General features: G+C 42.4%; 2 protein-coding genes across 3 annotated transcripts in view; one reads left to right on the top strand and one right to left on the bottom strand.

The window, feature by feature from the left end:
* Window positions 1-6,676, top strand: part of gsna (gelsolin a) — a 35,157-nt gene extending 28,481 nt beyond the window's left edge. Inside the window, exons 11-17 of one of the 2 annotated variants that reach the window (XM_076284652.1) lie at window positions 607-633; window positions 2,422-2,592; window positions 2,993-3,167; window positions 3,854-3,975; window positions 4,113-4,190; window positions 4,282-4,342; window positions 4,855-6,676. In XM_076284652.1, the coding sequence (XP_076140767.1) occupies window positions 607-633; window positions 2,422-2,592; window positions 2,993-3,167; window positions 3,854-3,975; window positions 4,113-4,190; window positions 4,282-4,342; window positions 4,855-5,024 (804 nt within the window). In that variant the 3' untranslated portion in view covers window positions 5,025-6,676. The remainder of the gene's footprint in view (window positions 1-606; window positions 634-2,421; window positions 2,593-2,992; window positions 3,168-3,853; window positions 3,976-4,112; window positions 4,191-4,281; window positions 4,343-4,854) is intronic. The other variant, XM_076284653.1, reaches the window with a different exon arrangement.
* Window positions 6,677-6,761: 85 nt separating this feature from the next.
* Window positions 6,762-21,158, bottom strand: stom (stomatin). Its single transcript, XM_076284651.1, has 7 exons — window positions 21,006-21,158; window positions 19,843-19,952; window positions 18,279-18,351; window positions 13,129-13,211; window positions 12,137-12,340; window positions 11,657-11,791; window positions 6,762-9,112 (listed from the first exon to the last, which is right to left on the bottom strand). Exons 1-7 carry the CDS (start codon window positions 21,064-21,066, stop codon window positions 8,924-8,926), a joined length of 855 nt encoding a protein of 284 aa, XP_076140766.1. The 5' UTR covers window positions 21,067-21,158; the 3' UTR covers window positions 6,762-8,923.
* Window positions 21,159-23,421: the final 2,263 nt, after the last annotated feature.

Genomic DNA, 23,421 nt, shown 5'->3' with positions numbered 1-23,421 from the left:
AAACAAAGGAATGCAACTACAATGTTTTGAAGCTAATTTTGATCATTGATGAGATGCTAAACTTTGAGCTTCGATTTCTGCATTTTTCTACAAACTAAGAGTAATTTTTCCTGAAAAAGCATAAGCAATTCTGAAGTAATGATTAAAAAGCTATCGGTCAGCAGAGCTGAGTGAAACTTTAGGAACTGCTAAATTTTCTCAGGCTCCGTTGGCAGGCCGAACATCCCTGTAGGAACGTGTTTATTGCATTCCCATAGGAGAGATTCCCAAATGCACGCTCGCATTTAGCTAGGAGGAAGACTGCGGCTAGTTTGAAACTTTGAATTGGCTACTTTTGGGCCAGACTTTCAGTTGACTGTGTCCTGACCTAGAAAAACACGGCATTCCTCTACTCGCCAGTTCTACTACTCCCAAAACAGCTGTAAGCACCTACAGTATAGTGGAGTTATTGTTCCTCAGAGTGCTGTTGTCACTCTCTGCTGTGTCCTTCCATTCCTGGCTCCTCCATCCGCTTGATCCCTTTCCTTCCTCCATCCACCACTGTCACTCCCTCTCTCTTTCCTTCCTCTAATCCCTCGTTCATTTCCCCTGCCTCTCTGTCTGCAGGTTGCTGGTGCCCGTCTTACCACACAGGTATCTCTGTTTATGCGTGGGGTCAGATACTGTATGTATTCCACAGGGGTTGACCAGAGAGGGTTTGAATGCTAGTGCATTGTGGGCCAGTATCCCAGAAAGAGGGTGAAGTTAGAGCCAGGACTGAATTGTATTCTGGCTGGAAGGGTTGGTGTGATTGAAAGCCAAATGTAGTGCCAGGCCAGGCCAGGGAGCTGTCCACATGTAATGGGAAATGCATTAGCGGATCGCCAAAGGGTTAAAATTGAACGTGTCCCAAAATGTAGCCTGACTACTTTTAAATGTAAAGCTCTTATGTGGACTGTTACATAGATAGGCTCTGTAGGTGTTGTCTGCCACAGGTACTACATTACCTAAAGTCCGCTAGGGAATGGCCATTAGTGTCAGTGGCTAGTTTGGCTGTAGCTGATAAAAATCTGATCTGAATAAGAGAGGCCAAAAAACAGGACATGCCACTGAGATGTTTTTGAGGGGCGCCCAATGTTGTCATTTGTTCCTTGTTGCTGCTAGCCACTGATCCCAATTGCAGAGTATTCTAGCTCTGGCAGATGCATTTCCAGATTCAGAGAAAAGGATAAACAGAACAAGTAGAATACAGCCTAGTATACAGTTCCCACATCTGTGGTACAAATCCTGCAGCTTTTATAGGTTTCAGACAGTGTTCTGACTCTGACATTTCTAAATATCTGGGATCGTCTGTGCCCTTTTCTCTACTTCCCTGTGTGTTGTTCATCTCACTCAGCATGACTGTGTGCTCATTCATGTCATGGTGGTTTGTGTGGTCACTCACGTATCGTGTCCAAGTGCCTGTCCATTACTCCCCAATTCAGTCACCACTTTGCCTGCCTGTTATTCCAGTACGGCATAACTGTGCCTGTGTGTTTGTGAGTGTTTCTGTGTTTGTTTTGGGGGTTGTTTGTGTCCACTGTGTGCACAAACACACCGTATTAAGTCTGCATGGGCTGAGTCGGTGCATGTTTACACTCTTCATCATATCATCCCATGCGATGGCTTCACGGTGACATTACTGGAAAATAACAGAGGACAATAGGGTGTGGAGTCGAAGAGTCTCATGAGACTTGGGTGCGATGAGGAGTCGTCCGTGTGAATTCACACTTGATAAAATGCCTGGAGGGGGTGAATCGAGGTCATGAGGCAGAAATGTGTGGACTGGTGCAACAGATGCAAACAGACTGGTGATTCAGCGTGGCGAGAAATAGTGGCGTGGCCAAAACAGCCGGTCTCAGTGTTGCCCAGGAGGAGTAGGAGGGCATGAAAGGGGCCCTTTTAGCACCGGCTGAGGGCAAGAGACTCCACACAGACCAAAACAGCAGGCCAGGCCAGACGCTCCCCCCCGAAAACATGTCACACGGCCAACAGCTGAGGATGCTGGGACTGAGGAGTTTGGCTTCGATGTCACATTCCTTTTTGTTGGCGTTCGCTACTGACACCCTGTGGCCACAGTGTGCAAGCACAGCTTAAAAAACAGCATGATGGAACTTACTAAAACAAGAGTGGTTACATTGAATTGATACTCACAGTTCTCATAAAGAGAGGTCCTCTAGTGTGCACTTGTGTTTTTTATGCGCATACAAAGTTTGTGCAAATGTTGTGTATAAAATGTGTACCGGTAAGCATCACATTCTGTGGACTCCCAGATCATCAATCACCTCATCTTGAGCATGCTACCACAAGGCTGCAAACTGGAAAAAAATGACCATGAATAATCCTTTAATTTCGTGTGTGTGTGTGTGTGTGTGTGTGTGTATGTGTGTGTGTGTTTCTCAGGTGCGTGTGGTCCAGGGAAAAGAGCCTGCCCACATGATGAGTCTGTTCGGGGGGCTGCCCATGGTGGTGCACAAGGGGGGCACGTCCAGGGACGGAGGGCAGTCGGCCCCCGCAGACACGCACCTCTTCCAGGTTCGCTCCAACTCGACTGGACACACGCGTGCTGTGGAGGTGAGTTCATGCTGCTCCATGCTCTCTGACAACATGCACTGTAAAGCATTATCAAAAGGTGAGCGACTGTTCAGTGGTTATTGCTTGGCAGTTTATTTTCTTTTGATATCAAAATGTACTATGAGCTTCAGGCTGTTAAATTGTTGTTAAATGTAGTTTATTTACAGTGTAGTAATACTGTAGTATTGTTATGCTACTGTTATCTGAAGCTAAGTTTTACTGTTCTGTAAACACATTGACTTTGATACTTTCTTTAAAAGGCGTGTTGGCTTGCGACATTTAAATACACAGAATTTGCCATGTAAAAATATCAATATTCAATTTGGAGTTTGTTTATTCAAGCATCACCGTATACACTCACAGTCTTATGACCTTTGACCTGACTCTGACCCCGCCTCAGGTTGATGCTGCGTCTTCCAACCTGAACTCGAACGACGCGTTCGTCCTGGTGACCCCGGGGGGAGCGTTCGTGTGGGTGGGCCAGGGGGCCAGCGACCCAGAGAAGCAGGGCGCCCAGCAGCTGTGTGGCATCCTGGGGGTGTCTGCCTCCGAGCTGCCCGAGGGAGGAGAGAGTGGTGCGTGGGACGCCAAACACACCCCAATACAACACACGCGCCGACACAACACACACTCACACACGCCAACAGAGACGTGCACACACAACTGCTCCTTAAAAGTCAGCATTCACTAAGTCGCTTTGGACAAGGTCTGCAAAATACCTTCAGTAACTTTATTATATTTTTTACTTTTATTTATTATAAATTACGAAACATATAAATAATAGTGAAACATTTAAATAATGTGTAATAAGTAAACTTAAACAGTGGCCCCGTTTCCATGGACGCTTTCAATCTGATTACAAACAGAGTAATGGCTCAATCGGAATAAAAATGCCTCGTAAAAACCTCAATCGATCGGATTCAGCCTGATCCGACTAAATTTCCAAACGGATCGAGAGAGATGGTGTACTCCGTTCTGATAATTCGATCGACTGAAAAATCCACCCATGTAAACAATAGTTGGAGTACATTTCTTCTTTCTGCGTAGGTGTTCCCTATGTGGTAATAAGGCAGAGTGACTTAAACAATGCGTTTCCATGGCGGCAATACAGTACATCTAGGAGCTTCTGACAAGAAAAAAAACGTCCATGTACTGTAAATGCGGCTAGTGACTCAGATCCAGAAACACAGAGCACACATACACTCACAGTTCAGTTAGAGTTTGAATCTCTTGGTAATGGCTGACTGTCTCTCCCATATAGATGACTTCTGGGAGGCACTGGGAGGCAAGGCAGCGTATCGCACCTCCACCCGTCTGAAGGACAAGATGGACACCCACCCGCCCAGACTCTTCGCCTGTTCCAACAAGACAGGCAACTTCATTGTGAGTCTTACAGAGCCCTTTACCCACGGCGCTTCATTTGTCCTGTCAGTTTAAAGGTCCTTTAAGGATGCCATTTCATATTCAGACTCAGTTTTCATATTTGTAAGGATGTACTTAACCTTGTTTTCTTGGCTCAGATTGAGGAGGTACCTGGCGAGTTGACACAGGACGATCTGGCCACAGATGACGTCATGATCCTGGACACCTGGGAACAGGTAGGGCAGAGACACCAGTATGTTTGGTCACATGAGAGGGGAAGCGAATGGAGGTGATGCAGACATTAACGACTCTCTGAATTCTCCACAGGTGTTTGTATGGATCGGCAGCGAGGCCCAGGAAGAGGAGAAGACTGAAGCCATGGCTTCCGGTATGTTCCGAAACCCGAAATCTGTTTATTTAAGGTCACAAGGGATGTAAGCAGCCGACGTCAGCTATTAGGCAGATAATCAGTTTATTAAATTGGAATCTATGTCAATCATATCCGTATTCAAGGAAACAGACACACAACAGAAAATAAATTAGACCACCAGCACACGGTCTGTAAATGCTCAAACACAAGTTTAAAGGATATTATCTTTGTCATACTATGACAATACTAAGAGGCATCAACCCTTAGTGTAACAGGGAGGCTACATCGGGCACGTAACTGAAGCGTTCCGTTCACATATATAATCAATAGAACTGACAGACGTGATAGCAGCGCGTATAGATTAAAAAAAATAGACTTCTAGAAGTCTTCCATAAACTATTTTTACGCCACGCGAATGGAGCACTTCAATTGCACACCCGGTGTAACTCTGGTGTAAGACTATCGGTTGATGCAGGCCTTTTGTGTAGAAAATGTGGTTTACAGATCATCAACCCTCTTCTTCCGTCCAGCTTCTCGCTACATCGAGACTGACCCTGCCAACCGCGACCGCCGGACGCCCATTGTGAAGCTCAAGCAGGGCTTCGAGCCGCCCACGTTCACCGGCTGGTTCCTGGGCTGGGACCATGACTACTGGACCAGCGACCCCCTGGAGCGTGCCATGGCTGAACTTGAACTGTGACCTTTTAACCTTTAACCTTTTTCGCTCCACTGCCTTACCGCCCTGAGCTAAAGCCCCAGGCACTCCTGAAGGAAAACAATAATTAGCTGCTCTCTCTGCATGTAGCAGTTCCACACGTACAGTGGACAATAGCCATTTTTCTGCATTTTTTATTTATGCTAGTTTGAGGCATACTAGGTACATAGAGAAGACCTGATCTCACCTGGTTTTTACACACACACACACACACACACACACAACTGTTTTACAATGACTAAGAACACCTGCCTCATTTGACATCTCCTGCATGTTGTTTTTCTATAGAAGTACACAAAGTGTGGTTTTTATATGTCAGCATTAGAATTGTCCAACAGTAAGGACTTTTACTTAGAAATACCCCTTCAGGATGACTGTTATAGATGCTGCTGCACATGCATACTGCCACAAGTAGGATTATAGTCAACATGAAGGACCCTGTCAAGATGCTTTTAACAAAAGAATGAACCTCAAGCCTTTATGCTGTCTTTTTGGCCATCATATGAACTATTCGTTGTCCATAACTATGGATAGGCTGGGTAATGAAATTCCTACCCACTTTTGATCTGTGAAGCCTCTTCTGAAAGAGTAGATGAAAGTGCAATACTGCCAAAAAACATGTTCAGGCGTAATAGCTCACTACTGAAAAATATTTTAATCCATTCCACATTTAAACTGGTAGTGAGATGGCTAAATGAAAGCCTGGGAGGGAACTGATATTCAAGCAATAACTATGAATGGCCACTAGAGGTCTCAGGTTCTCCATTTCCAACAAAACAGCCATTCAGCTCATGTTGGCGCCTTGGTGGCTACAATCCACCAGTCTCCTATCTACTCCTTGACATCCACCAGTCATTTATCTAATGAGGACACTTCTTTCCACTCTAATGAGACTTAAACATACAAATATGGAGATTCCCTGTCAGAACAAACAAATGGGAGTGCTCTTGAACAATGGTAGTGCTATTGAATGAAGAAACCCTATAGCCTTAATCACATTAGTTATGCACTTCATGTGCCAGGGCTGATGAATGAGGCCTTGGAGGGGGGAGGGTGCTGGTATCTTGGGCTGGAATGCTGGAGCTACAATAGGTGATGTGTCAGTGGCACTTTCAATTTGTGTTGCTATTCTGGGATGTGATTAGATGGGAGGACCAGGGGGGAGTGGGTGGGGGAGGCACGCTCCATCTGAGACCTTCAGAGGAGGAAGCCTGTTTCATTTGAGATTTCCCGAGGTGTTATCTGTAGATTCACCACTGCATGGTCGCATTAAGAGTAATAGCGTAACGTTCAGCTTTGTTTAAATATGCTGAACTATGTGTAGAGCCAGAGTTCCTTGAGAGGTAATTCAGTGGATGGAGAAAGGTCTAGGCACAGAAACATCACAGCGTAGACGCCATCTTGAACACATCTATCAACGCTGGCTTGGTCTCCTCCAGCTGGCTTTGCACCAGCCCTGCTTGTCTGCAGCTAAAGCTTCAGCCAGACCTTAGAGGGTTTCCCCTGCTTTGCTGCTTCAAGTTTACAACCTCAATGTTGCTAACTGAACTGCAGAATTCATTCATTCCCTTGCCTTACTTTTTTGTTACAATAAATACAACCTATGAGAGTTGATGGAAATAAAGAAAATAAACACATTTGTGGTCCAAGATGTGGTCTGATTTCATTTTTGGTGGAGTTTGATCTGGAGCATGGGCAATAGAATCAGGCTTAGTACAAATATGGTATAAACCTTCAGTTGTTTATTGGCTTTATATAAGTTGTTAAATGCGGACGTCAGTGCGTGTTTTCAACATTACACAACTTCAACAAATAAAAGTGATATTCAATAAACACCAACTTCATACACAAGGGTATATAGCTCTTGCACTTCACATACTGGTAAAAGCAAATATTTCATATACATTTAACAACACAAAGCTTAATTTGAACTTTATTATGGCAATATGTGCTGCTTGGCACATACTTGGAAAACACAGTATAGCAAAGTGCAACAGGAAGCAATAAAACAAAGCCCATGGCTTCATTTTGAAACCCCACACACGCTGCAACCTAGAGTGTAAACTTGGCAGAGGTACAAATAGGCACGTAACACTAGGGCATTCACATCTTTGGCGAGACATTACATTAGTAGGCAGAGCAGGTCAGTAGGCAGTGAACAAAACTGCTTGTTTCAGGGCAGTTAAAACACCGCAATAATATTTTCTATTATTAGCTTTCTATAACTAGCCACAGCCATGGGTAATACAAACAGGGTTAACTTGATCAATCGCTATAATACTGAATCATACAATGTGTTAGTTAAAATAAAAAAAGCTCCGAAGTAAATTTCCTGATAAATTGTTTAAAAAAGTCTGTTTGGAGGTGAGATTAGCATGTAACACTCATTAAGGCTTTATGTTGTCAGATACGACCACGGATAGAGAAAGATAGAGTCAGGTACAGCATAATAAAATACAAGGCATCTGTTTTGCATTCAGAACAGCTTACTCCCACAAGCACGCATGCGCGCGCGTACACACATGCACACACATGCACACACACACACACACACACACACACACACACACTTACAATTAAGCATCACTCTGCACTGCACTGTAATCATCCTCAATAATGTTTACAGTGTTGACCATTCAATTACACTGACCTTTGTGACTCATTGATACTGTATGGGATTTCAGATGCAAAATACCAACTCACATATACAGGCAAACGGATCCAAACACAAACTAGTGGCATGTTGAGCCTTAACTCAGAGGTACATTCCTATTTGGCAAACAGGCAAACTTTTAAATTAGAACGTTTTTGTGAAGACATTTCAAATTGTTTGCTTTAAACTGTAAACAAAAATATGGTGCAATGTGCAAATCGACACAAACACTCACGTCTGTTTTCTGAATTTAAATGTACCTCTGGCTCAACACACTACTACTCTCACTGGGCAAGGGCTTGTGCGCGGTGGTGTTGTGTTTATGCAGTGAGAATGTGTGTCAGAAATGCAAGAACATGTGGGTTTGCAGCAGGGCTGAGATGTGGTTACTTCTATTTCCTCTGGTTATTTGATGCTCTGGTTTTCTGAAAGCCTTAAAGTGGAGGGAGAGTATCTCATGACCTGGATTCCACTCCACTTCACATGAATACTCATACCATAAAGAGATACATCTGTGTGTACTGTATAGAAGTCATACCATGACTGTCCTATACCGACAACACAAACTCTTTCGGGAAAAGGTTTTATGTAATTTCTTTCGCAAAGTCTGACACAATTCTGAAATGCCGGGAATATAGTGCAATGATGTGTTGCTTGGATTTGTGGATCCACCCAGTGTTTTGTATCTGCTCCAGAATGGCACTTGGCCCAAGCTACACTTCCACCAAGTGTCATAAAAATCAGGCAGGTCGTTTTTTTTTGTGTGATTTCCTGCTTACAGACTGACCAACAAAGAAACAAACCAGCACCAAAAACATAACCTCCATGGTGGTGGTAGTACATGGAGCAGACTTCTTCCACCATTCTAACAAAACAGCCAATCAAATGTCTACCTAATTATCTACCAACAACAGCCAATCATATTTGGACAAAAGCGCCTGCCAATTTGGACAAAAGCGCCTGCCAAATCTCATAACCATAACCAGAACAGCATCTTTTTATGGTCTATGTATGTGTCACTTGTCAGGATACTTCTCTGCATTATCTCTGCAGGCACCCAGAATGTGGTATGGCCATCTGTCTGACTTCAATGATAGTGAGAATATCGCATCCCATCCACACAGTCCAAAGTCCAGTATATGCTCACAGTGTGTGCGTGTGACATGTGTAAGCGTATGTATTGTGAGTGGGTGCATGTGTGTGTGTGTGTGTGTGTGTGTGAGTGGGAGTCTTAATGTTTCATGAAGGTCTGCAGCATTTCTATGGGGAGGGGGAAGATGATGGTGGAGTTCTTCTCGGCGGCGATGGTGTTGAGAGTCTGCAGGTAACGCAGCTGCAGGCCAGATGGGGACTCGGCGATCACCAGGGACGCCTCCTTCAGCGCACGGGAAGCGTTCATCTCGCCCTCCGCCGCAATCACCTAGAGTTGGGGAACAAAGGGAGAGATAGAGAGGAGGAGAGAAAGAGAGAGGGACAGAGAGAGAGAGAGAGAGAGAGAGAGAGAGAGAGAGAGAGAGAGTAGGACAGAGACAAGGTACCGATGGGGCATTAACATAACTAGCTTGTGAATTACATTGAATTACATGTACGTATTTGCCATGATTCTGGCTGGATTACACTTGTTCAGTGTTAATTTGACTACAATCATAACAAGAACCTCAATCCAATAATGCATTTGACAGAGAGAAAATGGGAAGAGAGAGTCTAGAACTGTCAATGGAGCAAGCAAACAAGCAGGAAGAGCTGTGATGCAAGAGTACAATCAGTGTAGAAACAGGATTAAACATGTGAAACCTGTGTGTGACTGTCCACGTGCACTTCTCTTATGACCACTGCACATGCATCCTCTTTTTTATCTGTGGGCAGATATTGTAACTACGGGTGTGTGTATAATACCAAATATGTGTGCATATAAAGTATGTCTGCGTAAAGGATGGAGAGAGCATATAAGAATGCATAGATGTGTGTGTGTGTGTGTGTGTATGTGTGTGTGTGTGTGTGTGTTAGTGATGGGGACAATACCGCCTATGCCGAGTCTTTGAAGGGTCGAGACCGAGTCCGTTGGTTTTCAAATACAGTCGAGTCCGAGTCAAGACCGAGTCTTTGAGGAAGCAAGTCCGAGTCGAGACCGAGTCCTTTAGGAGTCGAGACCGAGTCGAGACCAAGACCATAAAAACATGTCAGTTTTCATATTCATGATTTAAAATCACCCGAATTAATAATCAACAGTTAGGCCCTGGCTTGGAATTTCACCATTTTAGGGGCAAGGCCACGGCCTTCAGTTGGGCATATTTGGTGGGGGGCACAAAGGCCACATGTCAGGGCACCAAGGCCAAAGTTAACTATACAGTAGTAGGCTATAAAAATAATCAAAGTTGTATTTAGCCTATTCACAGCAGTAGACCTGCATCACTGTATGAAAAATTACAAAAACATGAAACATGACATATTACATAGAACTGTAAATCATCTGATCATCTAATATTTAGATGTCTAGGCTATATTTAATATTTATATTTATTTTATATTTGGCCTGTTATCATGTATTGAACAATTTAAGCACAGCTCAGCTTTAAGAAACTCATAACCTAGATGCATGCTTAGCATTTTTTGATCATTAAGACTCCTTTCACAAACTTTTACTCAGCTGTAAATCCTCTGATTTTAATATTTACCTATATCTAGGCAATATTTGTAACATTTATTTTGTATTTGGCCTGTTATGAAATCATGAGGAACGATTTAAACACATTTTGAAACCTAAAGACCAAAGTTGGAGACATGAGACTTGCTGCAGATTACATTTTTAATTTAACCGGAATACTCTGGAACGGCTTACTGTACAGGGGACTGCTTTACACCTTTGTGTTCGGTAAGGTCTGCTGTTTATTCTGATATTGGTTTGTCATGTGTTGAGCGAAGGGTTCGTGAAGTATTCCACCGAGATGAATGGGTAGGGAGATGGGTGTAGCACCTTATGTAGACGTTATGATTAAATGTAATTATATTATTTACTTTTCTCGCGAACCGATCACCACAGCAGTTAGCGGCTAACATCATTTAAAAGCTGAAAAAAAGCTCTTTGATGTGACGTGATACATGTGTCTGTGTGATGAGTAGGCTTAGCGATTGCGAGTAGGCTATTTCAACTGAGAAGAATGGGTGAATTTGGACGCACTTTCTGTCTTGCCATGCGCTGTCATTTTCTCCACTGTGTAAGACTGAATTAGTTTGCGCTGTGATGCTAATTATTTTGTTATTATATTGAAAGAAGGGGGCACCAAGGCCAACGCAAGGGGCAAAGACGTGGCTGCCGTGAAATTTCATTTTTTTTTTTTTTTATATGAACATAAAAAAATGCGTTGGTCTCGAGGACTCGGTCTGAAATTACGAGTCCTTCTCCTCCCACTGTGGTCCGAGACCGAGTCAAGACCGAGTCTTTGAAGGAGCAAGTCCGAGTCGAGTCCGAGAAAGCAGAAATCGGTCTCGAGACCGGTCTCGAGTCCGAGACCGGACTCGAGTACTACATCACTGGTGTGTGTGTGTGTGTGTGTGTGTCTGAGTGTGGCGTGTGCAGGGGTCAGACTTCTATCAATGCAAAGCAGAAAAATCAGCTGGCAATGGATTTGAAGTGACTGCTTTTCAACCCGTAGCCACTTAATGCTTATTCTGGCTATTCAGGCTACAAGATAGCCTACACAAGTGTGTCAGATAATATTAAAGTATATTAAATAAAATATATTTGAAATGGGCTGTTAATATATGTTTGCCTATATGATTAGCCTACAAAGAAGGAGAAAAGCAAATAGGCGTAAAGGATATGCTTACTTTTAAAGGGCCATCAAAAATATAAAAAAAAAAAAAAAAAGTGTGTGTGTGTGTGTGTCTGAGTGTGGCGTGTGTGTATGTATATGTGTATGCGTGTGTGTGTCTGAGTGTGGGGTGTGTGTGTGTGTATGTGTACCTTGGCCCTGGCCTCCCGCGAGGCCTCTGCTTCAGCAGCCATGGCCCTCTGCAGCTGAATGGGCAGCTTGACATCTTTGATCTCCACACGCTGGACCTTGATGCCCCAATCGTCCGTGGCGTCGTCCAGAGTGGCCTGGGGAAGTACAAACGGACCCCAAGGCCCATCACATCCATGAGCACCCACACCCACAGAATAAATAGCACATTGGTTCATTAATACCACTTCTACGGCAACATTAACAGTGTAAAACGTTTGCACTGATATTATCATACACGGCAAACTGGTTTATGAGTACCACTTCTACGGCAACAGTGACAGTGTAAAACTAAGCTTTGGAGAGTCAAAGTATGTGCTAAAGTAGCTCACTGAGTTGCTCATTGCTATTCTTAAATGTCATGCATAACTTGAGAAACGAAGATGTGTGTGTGTGTGTGTGTGTGTGTGTGTGTGTGTGTGTGTGTGTGTGTGTGTTTGTACCTGCATGCTGTGTGCAATCTCCTCGCGATCTGAGAGGATCTCGGCCAGGTTCTTGGTGCCCAGCACGTTCCTGAGGGTCGTCTGAGAAAGCAGGCGGGTGGCGGCGTCAGCGTTGGTGATGTTGGCCACAGCCAGTGTGGCGTTCTGCACGCGGTAGTACACCACGCCATCCACACTCACTGTCACTGAGTCCTTGGTCAGGACCTATGGACACACACACACACACACACACACACACACACACACACACACACACACACACAGTAGGAGAAATTAAATTGTGGGTTAGCTAAAAATGGGGCCATTTGCTTGTGAGACCACAGTTAAGTATTCTTTTTTTTTAATAGAGTGCTTTCAGCATGCAGATGTTATTTTCACAGTATAAAATCTGGGTCACAAAAAGACACACAAACACTAAATACAGAAAAATAGCCTAGTTATAGAATAGTTATAAAATCTAGTCCACACTGCATCTCTTCAATATGAAGATGTGCCAGCTGAATGAGTCAGTTTTGTACTCCATCCTTCTTTAAGCTTATCTTCATGTATTTGGCTGATGTTTTAAACTAAAGTTACTATGCAATTCTCTTACAGTTCTTTCAACTTTTTTTAAATAATTGTTCATTTTAACTATTGTAAAGTTCATATTCTGGAAGTCGCTTTGGACAAAAGCATCTGCAAAATACTATAACTCTTACTATAATTAACTGCAGGGCCAGTCTCCCTGGGGCAACTCGGGGATAAGTGCCTTGCTCAAGTGCACAAGGGTGGCAGCTGGGAATGGCAACCCCTGGACTTTTGAGTCTTGACTTTTGCTAACCCGGTTCCTTAACCAAAACACCACCACCGAGAGGAAATAACTGTACCTTTACATATGCAGTGTGTGATTATAAATTCTTTGCGTGTGTGCATGTATGCGTGTGTGTGTGTGCATGTATGCGCGCGTGTGTGTGTGTGTGTGTGTGTGTGTGTGTGTGTGGAGAATTCATCACCTCCTGTGGGGGAATGTCAAATGAGATGGTGCGCATGTCCACTTTAATGAAGGTATCTGTGCAGGGCAGGACGAAGAACAGACCTTTGGGACACAAATACACAGTTAGTATAAACAATGTTGAACAGCAGAACAGCAGGTAGTCTAGCCCAGGGGCCAGACAACTTTAGGGGCATCTTAATATTTGTGTTTTTTGTCTTTGCAACATTTCCTAAATGAAACTGATGTAGATGTTTTGCGTGTTCATTTGCATGTGTTTTGTTTATTTTCTTAATTATTTTTTTATTTGTGTTCTTGTGATTTGTTGTGTGTTTGGCACTTCAGGGCCACTGTAGGGTCATGTTTAAACAACAGTTAATTTATGCCTGGATAGCCTAGATCATCCAATCATTTGTTAAATTACTCATGAAAGAACCAGGGTATACACACAATAAAATAATTGTTTAGCTGATAATTCAACTGGCCTTGGGGTTGTTCCAGGACAACACCAGGCACCATCCACCAAGCATCTGGCCATTAGCAAGACTGCAAACTACAGCACTTCTCTTTATACAACAAAAGACCCTGCGATACATCATGGAAAATTCCACTGGCTCCCAGTTAATTTGTGCATTGTGAGTTTTTTTTTTTTTTTTGCACTAAACCAAACATCATGCTGTGTATGGCATGAGACAAGGAACAAGGAAACACATAACTTGGTTAATGTAAACAATTACTGTATCATTTACAGGGAGAGGACACAGCAATCACACAATCTTTTCAAGTCACTTTTTTGAAAGCCCAATCCCACATAGCCTATGTTGTTCAGTCTCACATGCACTTAAATATTTGTGAATAGTTGAGAATTGCTTTCTAATGTTGCATTACATTGAGGAACTGAAATCCATACATCAGTATAACTGTATAGGACAAATATAGGTGTAGTTCAAATGTAACATACTGTTGTTTTTCCACTGGACCTACAGTACTGTTAAAGGCATCCTAAGCCTACAGGGAGGCCACTGACAGGTGTACTCTGCCTCATGTTACACATGGCTGTCAGTTATTTGGGCTATCTCATGCCCAGCTACTTACATAGGTCAAAAAGCTTTCTAAATAAAGCTGTGTGGGGACCACTGACCCCACCAGATCTCCACCAGTTCCCTCAGACTTCACTTCTTGTCCCGTGTGTATTGAACTTAGGGCCCCCAAGCTCATATGACCGTGAGTCACTGCTTTAAAGTTTCACTGATTGAGTAAACATTTGGGCGTCTGTGGGCGGCGTTCATATTTTGAATAGCTTCCTCAAAAAGAATCTCTTCCAGATGTAGGCATGCAGAGCATGTGTTGAAACAAAGTTAACTTTTTTTTCCTAACTAAATGATCACTGTACAATACCAACTCTGAAACTACAGTAGGTGCGCTGTGGGGCTGCTTTTGTGTAAGAGGCAGCTTACTGACCACATTCGGTTGGGTTCCGGTAACACTCACACCGCGCAGCTCTCTCCAACTTCACTTCCTGTCTACCAGCACTGACCACTAAATTAAAGTAGGTTTACTGCTCTTGAAAACAAAATGCCTAAACGCCAAGTGCAGTAGAAAGTGTGGCCTAATTCACTTGAAAGTCTAGATTGCAGCCACTGATAGTGAAATTACACAGTAATTAAAAGGCAGGCCAGGAGTGGTTTCACTCTGCTCAGCATCGGACCTTTCAGCCTTCGGCGACCATTAGGAAGTCATGCTCTGTTTTGAGACAACGACCTATCTCAATCTCTAGCTCAAGGCCAGATTGCTGCACTGCACATGCCTGTTGTTAGTTGTTATAGCGGGTATTCATGCAGTCACAGTAAGTTATCCGAGTCATAATGTGTATCATCATTTTATTATATTATTTTATTAATACAGTTAAACGTGTTCCTCTAGAAACAAGTCGCCATGGCTGGGAAAACTGGGGTCCAGATGTGCTTGGGTTTATGTCTGTGCATCTTGTTTTCTAAATTGAGACACTGACGATGGGCTAGGCCCGAAGCGTTTGTCTAGTTTTGTTTGTCATGCCTGTAATGCTTTCTCGGCACCTTAAATACAGTTTTTGTATATGACTCAGTCCCTGAGTGCGGTCTCTACTTCCCTACCTCAATGAACTTTATCTTGGAGTTACGCAGCGGGCATATCATAGGATTAGACGAAAGGCGCAGACGCCACCTCTACCTGCACATCTTGTACGACAGAGATTGAGCACAGTATGAATACTGTATAATAAACAACATACAGCTCTATGCCACAGTTCACGCAGCTCTATCTGAAGTCTCTTCTCGTAAAGGCTGTGGCGGGGTATGCCACAGTTCACGCAGCTCTATCTGAAGTCTCTTCTTGTAAAGGCTGTGGCGGGGGGGGGGGAAGTTGATATGGTTTGCATGGTTTAACACCTCTTACACCCATTACAGGAAAAAACAAGACATGAACATTACAAGAAAATGGAGATATAACATAATAACATATTCAGCAGGCACTTTTATCCAAAATGACAGGGACTCACAGAGTTCGGATATCTTAAAAACGCTAACTGCTGCCCCAGTACGTAGAGTTAAGAATAAAATGATTCATACATCATACCCCTGGCAAATATTGATTTAATGTTTCACTTGAACAATATTTTTGTTCTGACTGAAAATGACATTGCCACATGGCTAAAGGTTGTAAGACTATGTGGTAGAAACATGGATAGTTTTGGGTGTTTTTCAGACAATGGGACCTGGTGACCTTCTCAAAGTAAATAGTAACACTAAAACTACATTAAGATTTTGGAGGAAAAGATCAGGCAGTCTGTGGAGAGACTTGCCCCAATTGGACCATTAGCCCTCTACTGCATGGTGTTGCCATATGGCAACAGTTAATTTATCTTAGTGTTTCTAATTGGTACTAACACAAAGCCTATATGGACCTAAGTGGACTTTAAAGGGGAACTTGGCAACTATTTCAACGTAATAAACCCGTTTAGAAATCATTTGGATGGTTAAATGACCTGTTTCGGTGAAAATGGTGACTTTTCCCGCTGCCCCTAGCGTCCCCAGGCGGAAAACCAACCTTGCAACATTGAGACTACCGTCCCGGAAAGAGAACTGAGAAACAAGAAACTCGTTTTAAATCGTGTTTCTTACCTTGTAACATCCACATTGTCTGCCGAACTTATGCTAACCGTTTTGCTAGCTTGTAAACAAATCCATGTGCTTTATGTTACCTTTTTCCACAGTTTGAAATAGCATAATGCACAATTTCTCCAGCAGAGGGGGAAATCCTGCCAAGTTTCCCTTTAATTTTGGTATGAAAAAATAATTGTTAGGTCACATAACTAAGATGTTAGTACTTCACATTTCTACAAAGAGGTACCTCTGTGACCACCACCACCTGTCCACTACCTTTGCATGGCCAAAATGTAGGCATTATTTCTTTGAGAAAAAAATTATCACTATCTTGACTATATAAACATGAACAATTTATCATTAAAACAAATTTATATATAATTAGTTTTTTGTAAATTGGCAAAATATGATGATCACACAATGATCCAAAACATACAGCCAAACAAGGTAAGAAATGGTTAACAGAGAACAATATCAACATTTTAGAGTCCAGACCTCAATCCGTCCAAAAAGTGAGCACAAGGCCAGAGTGATGGCAAATAATTGTTTCTGCCTTTGAGAGCTTTTTTTTATAAAAAACAAAAGTAAAAAAAACGGTTATTTTTCTGATTCCATGTTTCTACCACATTGTCTTGCAACCTTTTGGCATGTGGCAGTGTCATTTTCAGTCAGAACAAACATACTGATAAAGAGAAGATCAACATTAAATCAATATTTGCCAGGGTTATGAGTAATTTTGTACAGTAAAATAAGTTTTTAAAGATTTCTCAGTCATAATGTGAGTAACAAAATGTACATGTGACCTAACTCTTAAAACCATCTGCTGTTTCCCCTACCCCTGTCATATTGTCAGAATCCGTTTCTATATTCAGACTGGCCCTAAATTAGTTACAATTTTTAAGTATAAGTATAAGTTTATATACTCTTTTGATCCCGTGAGGGAAATTTGGTCTCTGCATTTATCCCAATCCGTTAATTAGTAAAACACACTCAGCACACAGTGAGGTGAAGCACACACTAATCCCGGCGCAGTGAGCTGCTTGCAACAACAGCGGCGCTCGGGGAGGAGTGAGGGGTTAGGTGCAAGGGCACTTCATCCGTGCCTACTGGTCAGGGTTCGAACCAGCAACCCTCCGGTTACAAGTCCGAAGCGCTAACCAGTAGGCCACGGCTGCCCCTGTATTCAGTAGTAGCAGTAGTAGTAGTAGTCTTCTTAACTGCTGTAGATCAATTGTGGAGCAATATAAAAATCAATAGACAATCAACTAATCCAAGAGGAGTACAACCGTTCACATCATTAAGCAAGACTGGTTAACCACAAAGTACAAGGGGCTCCACCTTAATGCATTGCAGGGGATGAACACTCCCAACACATTTTTGTAGAATCACATGGTGTACGAAAAAACACTGCACTTGATGTGTACTTCCAACTAAAAGGTAGATTTTTTTCCCCACCAAACCACAAGCCCACTCAGATTTTGACTTCTCTTCTTCTAGCTAAGCAAGTGAAAAAGGAAATTCACTATAAATACATCATTATAGCAACACTTAAGCAAGACTGGTTAACCACAAACTGCAAGTGGCTCCGAATTACTGGGGATGAACGCTCCCAACACATTTTTGTAGAATAACATGTGGTATACAAAAAAACACTGAAAAAAATGCTGTAAAGATATAGACAGAGGTGCTACTTCCAACTAAAAAGTAGAATTATTTCCACAAAATCACAAGCCCACTCAGATTCTGACTTGTGTTCATTACACTCTTCTAGCTAAGAGCTAGCTAAGCAAAAAAAAACTAAATTCTCTACAAATACATGTCGCCACGTATTTCACTATACGTGTCGTATACGTTTTAATACGTGTCGTCATGAGTGGTACAACAAAAGTTAAAAAATATAAATACACAATCTGCAGGACACTATATGCATTCCAAGTGTCTGTGTTTTAAAAAGGTATAGTTATAGTTCATAATGTAATAATATACCCTTCATATGACACAGCATTGCAACATAGTATACTTAGGTTCTCACCTGGCCCCTTGGCACCTCCTTTGAGAATTCGTCCTAAACGGAAGATGATGGCTCTCTCATACTCTTTCACTATCTGCAGGAAACACAGAAAAATGTGGTTATTCATTAAGTTTATGCAGCTAGATTTACACAAACTGGCTATATTCACTGGTTTTCTAAAAAAAAAAAAGTTATTCGGGAGGAAAAGGTTTTTTTTTTCTGTCATTTCCGTTCAAACAAGCTGACACTGTTGTGAACTATCCCCAAACACTCCAAATCTGATGACTGATGCAATACAATGGGTCAGATAAGCCAATGGAAAAAACCCAGGTTCAACCAAGGAAGTTTCATTTCCTTTCAATTTAGTAGAATGTCATTCTGGGGCACTGTCCTTCTCTATGAGAAGTAGAACAACTATTTAATTTCAATGATGATTTTTTTTTACTAGTTTTTTCACTAGATTTTCACTAGTTAATTGGTCCAGAAACTCAAATTCAGAAAATTCAACTGACAAATGCCAATGATAGCTGACATTAACTGATAGAATGTCCACCTCCTAATTGCCCCCTGATGCTGCCATCTTTTAGCCTGGTTAAAACCAGACTCAAGAGTCTGGGGACTCATGATTGGGAAACGTTTCCAACACTATGGTGACGGGCGTAGACATGGCGTTAACTTTAAAATCATTGGTCCAGCCTAACCAATCACATTGATCAGGTATTCCTGACGTTACTTCCTACTTCACCTAAACTTTACAAACTGACAATAAGCAGCATCGACAGTCAGGAAATAATATATGTAGGCCTAACTTTGTTGTAAATAAATGTACACATTCTTCCGACTGCAATTTTTGATGTTTGCAGGTGCTGCTACTACCGTTTACCACAGCCCCTTTCAATTCAAAACTATAGCGCCATCCCTTCTCTGTGCTGATCGGCCTGACCTTTTTGGGGTCTAATGGAAACGTTAGTGAATTATGGTGTTCCAGATTAGTATCTCCCTGAAAAGAGATCTTTTGCCAGGCTTTTGTCCAGGCTTTGCCCAAGCATGTCCAGGCTAGCCATCTTTGCCCATCTAAGGAAATCCGCCTCCCGATATGGGCAAAGATGGTAACCGGATCTGTTTATTATGAGCAAAGATGGCAGCTTTTGGGTCCTTTTTGTAGGTGAACTTCAGAGGTCTATTATCTCCAAATTGCACTGAGGCACTGTTTGAGCCAGTCAGTTGGGATTCGCACACCTTAGTTGACCAGGGGAGTTTGGGGAGGGGAGGGCTCACTCTCTGGTGTTTTGCTTGGTGTTTGATTCAAATATCAACAAATGTGAAGTCATTCACAATCACTTAAACATCTTTAAGTAACTTTTCAGACAGGGTACTACTGGCATATAGGGCTTCCTTTATACACACCCATATGGAGAGAGGGAACAGGGTCAGAGTCAGAAGGATGGTGATTAGTTTGCTAGTTTCAGTACACACGCACTTTGAGCAAAAAACAGATGTTACCTACAGATAACACGTACAGTACACCAACATCAATTTAATTCAGTTTTATTAAGTAACTTTTCAAACTGGGACGCAAGGCTACCTTTATGCACATCCATATGGAGAGAGGGAAGGTGGCCAAAGTCAGCAAGATGGAGATTCCTACCAGGAACCATCCACACAGACCAATGTTCGAGTCTGCTTCCTCCAGAGCTAGAACAGAGAGAGAGAGAGACAGAGAGAGAGAGAGATGTTTTGTTTTGTCTTAACACACTACTACGTACATGTATGCTTTGGCAATACAAATTGTATTTTTTGTCATGCCAATAAAGCTCAATTGAATTGAATTTAATTGAGAGAGAGAGAGAGAGAGAGAGAGATAGAGAGAGAGAGAGACTTAGTTCCACTCTGTCACAGTGTCTGTTATCATCTAACAAAAAGTAAACAGTTCGGCTATTTATATCAGGGTAAATCAGGCAGAATAATAACCAATGGGGTGGAGCGTCATCTTCTGTTATATTCTGCTCCTAACATCTTCACTCCGACACTGAATATTAAAATATTGTTTGCCCAATAATAATGTTAACTCGCATAAATTCCTCTTTATCGTAACGTGCTGATTTACTAGGTGCAACACCAAAACGGGACCTAAGGTTCAAACACACTCCATCGGGTCGGGTTCGGACGCAACTCTGTCGGACGCGGGCCGGGTTTGGACAGACATTTGCGGCCCGAACTAGCCTACTTACCATGCGTGCCATTCCAACGGGAACCAATGTGGCAGCAAAAATAATTTTAATATTCCACCATTTAAGGCGGGAAGTTACGTATTCTGCGGAATTATTTCAGTTGTTGTCATTCATAGTACTAACGTTAGACCACATTATAGTTTCACTAGCAGCTATACAGCAGCAGAGGCGTAATATGCTAGCTAGCTATGTGACTAGTAAATTGAACAGCCACTACCAGAGCCACTACCAACCAACCTCCTCCAGTCTACCAAAGTTATCCAGTTAACGATACTATAGCCACATCCTAAAATAATCTTGATAACTTCACAGTATCTCCTCCTTGTCATTGTCGTTGCACGTCATAAACTCCGCTGTGGTAACGTAGTTTGCCTCCGCCTCGTCCATTAGCTGCTAATTCCGAGTAACGGGACACTGTGGCCCGTTATCCCGTTATCAATAAACAAGGTTTGTTTGCTTAGAGTGAAGTTAAACATTGTAGTTAAGCGAACTGACCTGATATTTTGATTAACCTTACCTTGGCGTTCTTTGTCATTCGTACGACTCCGCGTTAGAGACGATTCACTACGATCTGCCATGTTTTCGGAGGTTAACACACCGTATCACCGCTCAAAGCGGTGCTGTTCTGATCGCCTTGATTCTGATACCTTTCAGACAGTAGGCTAGAACTATCTCCTCCCCGGTATGCGTAAGAGAGGGGTTTGGTCAATTGAGGGAGGATCTTAAAGGTACAGAGCCCATGTAGTTGTTTGGGGAGAGATCAGAATTAGGCCGGAAAGAGAGAAGTGGTCTAATAATTCTCCAGGTTTTAGGCCTAGGCAGGCTGTTATGCGCAAGGCTATTATTTCCTTCCAGGCATGTTGCATGTTTTGTTTTTACATTCTTCAGTTCCTGATAGACCTAAAGAAATCTCAGCAAACATGAATGAAGAATAATGATGATTCCTAAAAGAATGTTGAAAGCTCTTGGTAGGATATGTTTCATAACATTCATCATATGCAGGGTAGGAATTTCACGGCGGCCACGACGGCCATGGCCGTCGTAGCCCCTTGCGTTGGCCTTGACGCCCCTTTGAAAATCAGAGGTGTACAGGCCACGGTGGCCTTGGTGCCCCCATAATCTGCTTTGCGTCCTACTAATAGCGATATATATTAAGCCTATGGCCTGTCAAAACAATCTTAGCATTTACAGCGCAAATTACGCAGTGGAGAAAGAGACAGCGCAAGAAAGAGTGCGTCCAAATTCACCCATTCTTCTCAGTTGAACTACTCGCGAAGTAGCCTCATCACACAGACATCACAACACAAGTATCACATGAAAGAGCTTTTTCTCAGCTTTTAAACGATGTTAGCCGCTAATTGCTGTGGTGAACGGTTCGCGAGAAAAGTAAATAATATTCAATTTAATCATAAATTCTACTGAAGGTTTTGCGTCCATCTCCCTACCCATTCATCTCGGTGGAATACTTCACGAACCCTTCGTTTAACATATGACAAACCATATATCAGAATAAACAGCAGACCTTACCGAACAGAAAGGTGTAAAGCAGTCCCCTGTACAGTTAGCCGTTTCAGAGTAATCCCGTTTTGAATTTGCGGTACATTTCAACATAGGCCTACATGGATGTCTCCAAATTTGGGATTGAAAGTTTACACTGTGTTTAAATTGTTCCACATTATTTCATAACGGGCCAAATACAAAATAAATATTACAAATGTCGCCTAGATATCGGATAATCAGAGGGCAGCTGACTAAGAGTTTGTGAAAGCAGCCTTAATGATCACAAAATGCTAAGCATGCATCTAGGCTATTTGAGTTTCTTAAAGCTGAACTGTGCTTAAATTGTTCAATACATGATTTCATAACAGGCCAAATATAAAATAAATGTTAAATATAGCCTAGATATCTGTAAATATTAGATGATCAGATGAGTTACAGTTATATGTAATATGTCTTGTTTCATGTTTTTGTAATGTTTCATACAGTGATGCAGGTCTACTGCAGTGAATCTTTGATCATTTTTATAGCCTACTACTGTATAGTTAACTTTGGCCTTGGTGCCCTGACATGTGGCCTTTGTGCCCCCCACCAAATATGCCCAACTGAAGGCCAAGTGGCCTTGCCCCCAGAATGGTGAAATTCCAAGCCTGATCATATGACATTTGCAACGATGTGACTCAAAAAAGTGACATAACGCTCTGTCTGCCACATGTTGTCTTGCTGGTCATGCTTTACCTGTGTGTCATTCTGAAGAAGGGGGTAAGCGAACGTTTGGAAAGCATACCACCTATGGGAGGCTCTGAGGCTAGTAAGGGCCCACCCATACACATTGCTCTACCATTCCCTTGTCAATCTGGAATTTTTCAAATGATAACAATTTGTTGGAACCTTTAGTCCATTTATCCTCTTTTAATGGGCCTATCATGACAGTCTAAAACGCATGGTCACTTGCGAAAAGCTTATTTAAATCTAGTGGGATGTCCAGTCCACATTGGGAGTGTTTTTGTTATCAAACGTCAGGCGGTTGGTGCAACAAGACGTTCCTAGGTTTCTTAATCTAATAATTATTTAATTAATTTAATTTAATTAATTTAATTAATTAATTTAATAATAATTTAATTTAGGGGCAGCCGTGGCCTACTGGTTAGCGCTTCGGACTTGTAACCGGAGGGTTGCCGGTTCGAACCCCGACCAGGCTGAAGTGCCCTTGAGCAAGGCATCTAACCCCTCACTGCTCCCAGAGCGCCGCTGTTGTTGCAGGCAGCTCACTGCGCCGGGACTAGTGTGTGCTTCACCTCACTGTGTGCTGAGTGTGTTTCACTAATCCCCAGATTGGGATAAATGCAGAGACCAAATTTCCCTCACGGGATCAACAGAGTATATACTTACTTATACTATACTTATACTAATCAGTCATGGGTGTAATTTAAACC

The sequence above is a fragment of the Alosa pseudoharengus genome, unplaced genomic scaffold (genome assembly GCF_046254945.1).
Source record: "Alosa pseudoharengus isolate Yale_2024_CS ecotype anadromous, Long Island Sound unplaced genomic scaffold, YU_APseudo_1.1 YU_APseudo_1.1_scf_14, whole genome shotgun sequence".
Classification (NCBI taxonomy): Eukaryota; Metazoa; Chordata; class Actinopteri; order Clupeiformes; family Clupeidae; genus Alosa; species Alosa pseudoharengus.
This window is presented reverse-complemented; position numbering and strand designations above follow the sequence as displayed.